Genomic DNA, 2,500 nt, shown 5'->3' on the forward strand with positions numbered 1-2,500 from the left:
AACAATATACCTAATGATGTTAGGCAGGCTGAGTCTATTGAGTCTTTTATGCGTAAACTTAAGTCGTTTTATTTCAAGAAACTTTTCAACGTTTTTGATGGCGACAACTTTCGTACCTTTAAAATAATTTGTCCTAATGTTGCCGAATAAAAACCCTTGTTGCGTGCACTTGTTAAGCAGCCTATTTAGTCTACTTATATTATTAAGTTAACATTTAGGAGAGGGTTGGGTTGGTGCTTAAAACTAGTAGGGCACTTATCTCCTATTGTTTTTGCACCGGTACTGCTTTGTACAAATTCTTAAATAAACAAATAAATAAATAAGTAAAAAAAACATATTGGTAATCATTTTTAGCTTCGAGTGGACGCTTCCCGTCTGGTGTTTGGTGCACTGATTAAGAATTGCATAGCATTAAATTTCCTTTTCATGGTAGGGAAAGTGTACAGGAAGTAGTGTATTTACTGTATTGCCGTACACTTTAAAACGTTGACGGTAACTCCTTCCGGTCTCTTGACTCCTGCCCTTCCTACCACCTGATGCTTTGCGTTTTTACTGGACCGATTGACCGAAACTATCCACCCACCAGTTGCATTTTCAAAACTGCCACGCATTTTTTTAATCTCGTATCAGGAGTTCCTCTCGTACCCATGCTCTCACTCTGTCTGACCGTTCAGTTATGGAGATCTGGGTACGAGACTAATTTTACGAGTTACAGACGATGTTGTCGTTGTTGCTTATGCTTTCTAAAGGAAATGTCTGCTTACCTCAACCCAGGCAGATATTGAGTTGTACATAGGATTGAGCTTTCCGCCACTGGTTGAATGGTTTGCTGAAACCAACACTTCTGGAGTGTCATTGTAAGGCTTCTTAAATGCGATATCCTGTGAGAATTTTAAAAGTGGTTTTGAAGTAATATGTCAAAAACAGTTGAGAAGAGTAAACTGAGGTATCATACGAACCAAGGGCCGCGGGGGGTTAAACACGAAGACGCCTTCTAAAAGGGGCGGCACCTTAGGCACAACTAAGCGAATCATTCGACAGTCAGTTGTGGATGCATAAAAAGCTCTGTGATAACTTTTGCAACCAAAAAGCCCCTATAGCTAATGGCAGCCTGCTGGTAATAAATTCTATTCTTGTTTTAAGATCCCCAGTCGCGTATCGCCCAGTAGAAATGATTTTTGAGAGTTTCTCTTCCGTTTTCCTATGACTGTTGATCGCCATGATAAATTACCAGTCCTCTTTGAATGAATTCAAACAAAAATAGAGGGCCAAACGACTCCTTAAAAGGAGCGTCTTCGTGTTTAAAATTCCAGGAAAGACTGCTACCTTTTAATAATACACATTGTTAAGAAAATGAAGAAGAAGGGGGTGAAGTGAGGAAAATAGGGGGAGGAAGGCAGAGAAAGAGCGTACAGGAGGGAGATCTAGAGTCTGAAGAAAGTTAACCGATAGAAGCCCCAATGAGATGACGACTTCGAACAAGTTGATTGTCATGACTGAAAAAATGAATGCAACAGAAATCGGTCTGACTACGAAAAAAAGGCACTTCAAATAAACATGATGGGGCTCCACTATAACCGTACAGAACGAAGGAGTGAAGCCCTCAGATGGCGGGAGAGGTTCAACTGCCAAAAATGATTGGCAAACGTCAAATCCGAAATACTAAGAAATCTTACTGGCTTTTTACATAGTTGCTTGCAGGATTGAAACAGTTTCACAAGTTTATTTCACAAGAAAAACTTACTAAAAAATGTTGCATCCAAATTTCAAATTTAGTGAGCTGGGCAGCGAGCCGTAATTCAGAATACGGCCCGCTGAATTACCCAATCATAGCGCGCGCACTATCTAACAGATACAATAAATGTTGTACCTGTCCATCAGAAGTTTGAGAAATTGTGCAAAAACGTGCGCCTGAAAATCAACGCAGGCTTATGAAACGAGATAACGGATAAAGTTAGTCAAGCGTCTATAATCCTGACGGCACGTACCTCACAAAAGGCGTAATTGGAATCTTGAGAAGGGCTTATTCCATTTGCAAAGTAAACAGAGCCGTGCTCTCTAAACAGAGGTCGGTGAAGTTCCTCAAACGCTATCCAGTCCTTTGAGTGAGAAGAATCGTTATTGTTGGAATACAATAATAAAAGTGAACTTTTTATCGTCGACTAATAAAGGTCAATGTGATGGGAAGATAACCATAATCGTGGTCGCGTGAGAAAATATTTGCACCATGAGTGATCACTATACAAAGAAAAAACTAAAACAATTGGTGGATTTCACTTCTTCACTGTGTCCCCCCCCCCCCCCACCCCCCTCCTTCCCCCAAGTAGATGAGCGACGATCTCACAAGCAATTTACGGCACTTATACACGTCAGACAAAAAAAACATAGCAATATTTTTCAATTCTCTACTGCAGGGTACTGGGTAGCTTATTGAACGAGTGCCTAAATGGCGGCCAAAAAATGTATTCTCTTTTTATGTGCTAACGAGACTCACTAGCCT

The 2,500-nt window shown here is 40.5% G+C and overlaps 1 protein-coding gene across 1 annotated transcript in view; it reads right to left on the reverse strand.

The window, feature by feature from the left end:
* Positions 1 to 262: 262 nt before the first annotated feature.
* Positions 263 to 2,500, reverse strand: part of LOC138040035 (uncharacterized) — a 17,079-nt gene continuing 14,841 nt past the window's right edge. The window contains exons 10-12 of the mRNA XM_068885830.1: positions 1,989 to 2,099; positions 765 to 881; positions 263 to 298 (exon numbers count right to left, since the gene is read on the reverse strand). Coding sequence (XP_068741931.1) covers positions 263 to 298; positions 765 to 881; positions 1,989 to 2,099 — 264 coding nt within the window. The remainder of the gene's footprint in view (positions 299 to 764; positions 882 to 1,988; positions 2,100 to 2,500) is intronic.

This window comes from Montipora capricornis, chromosome 3 (genome assembly GCF_036669925.1).
Source record: "Montipora capricornis isolate CH-2021 chromosome 3, ASM3666992v2, whole genome shotgun sequence".
Classification (NCBI taxonomy): domain Eukaryota; kingdom Metazoa; phylum Cnidaria; class Anthozoa; order Scleractinia; family Acroporidae; genus Montipora; species Montipora capricornis.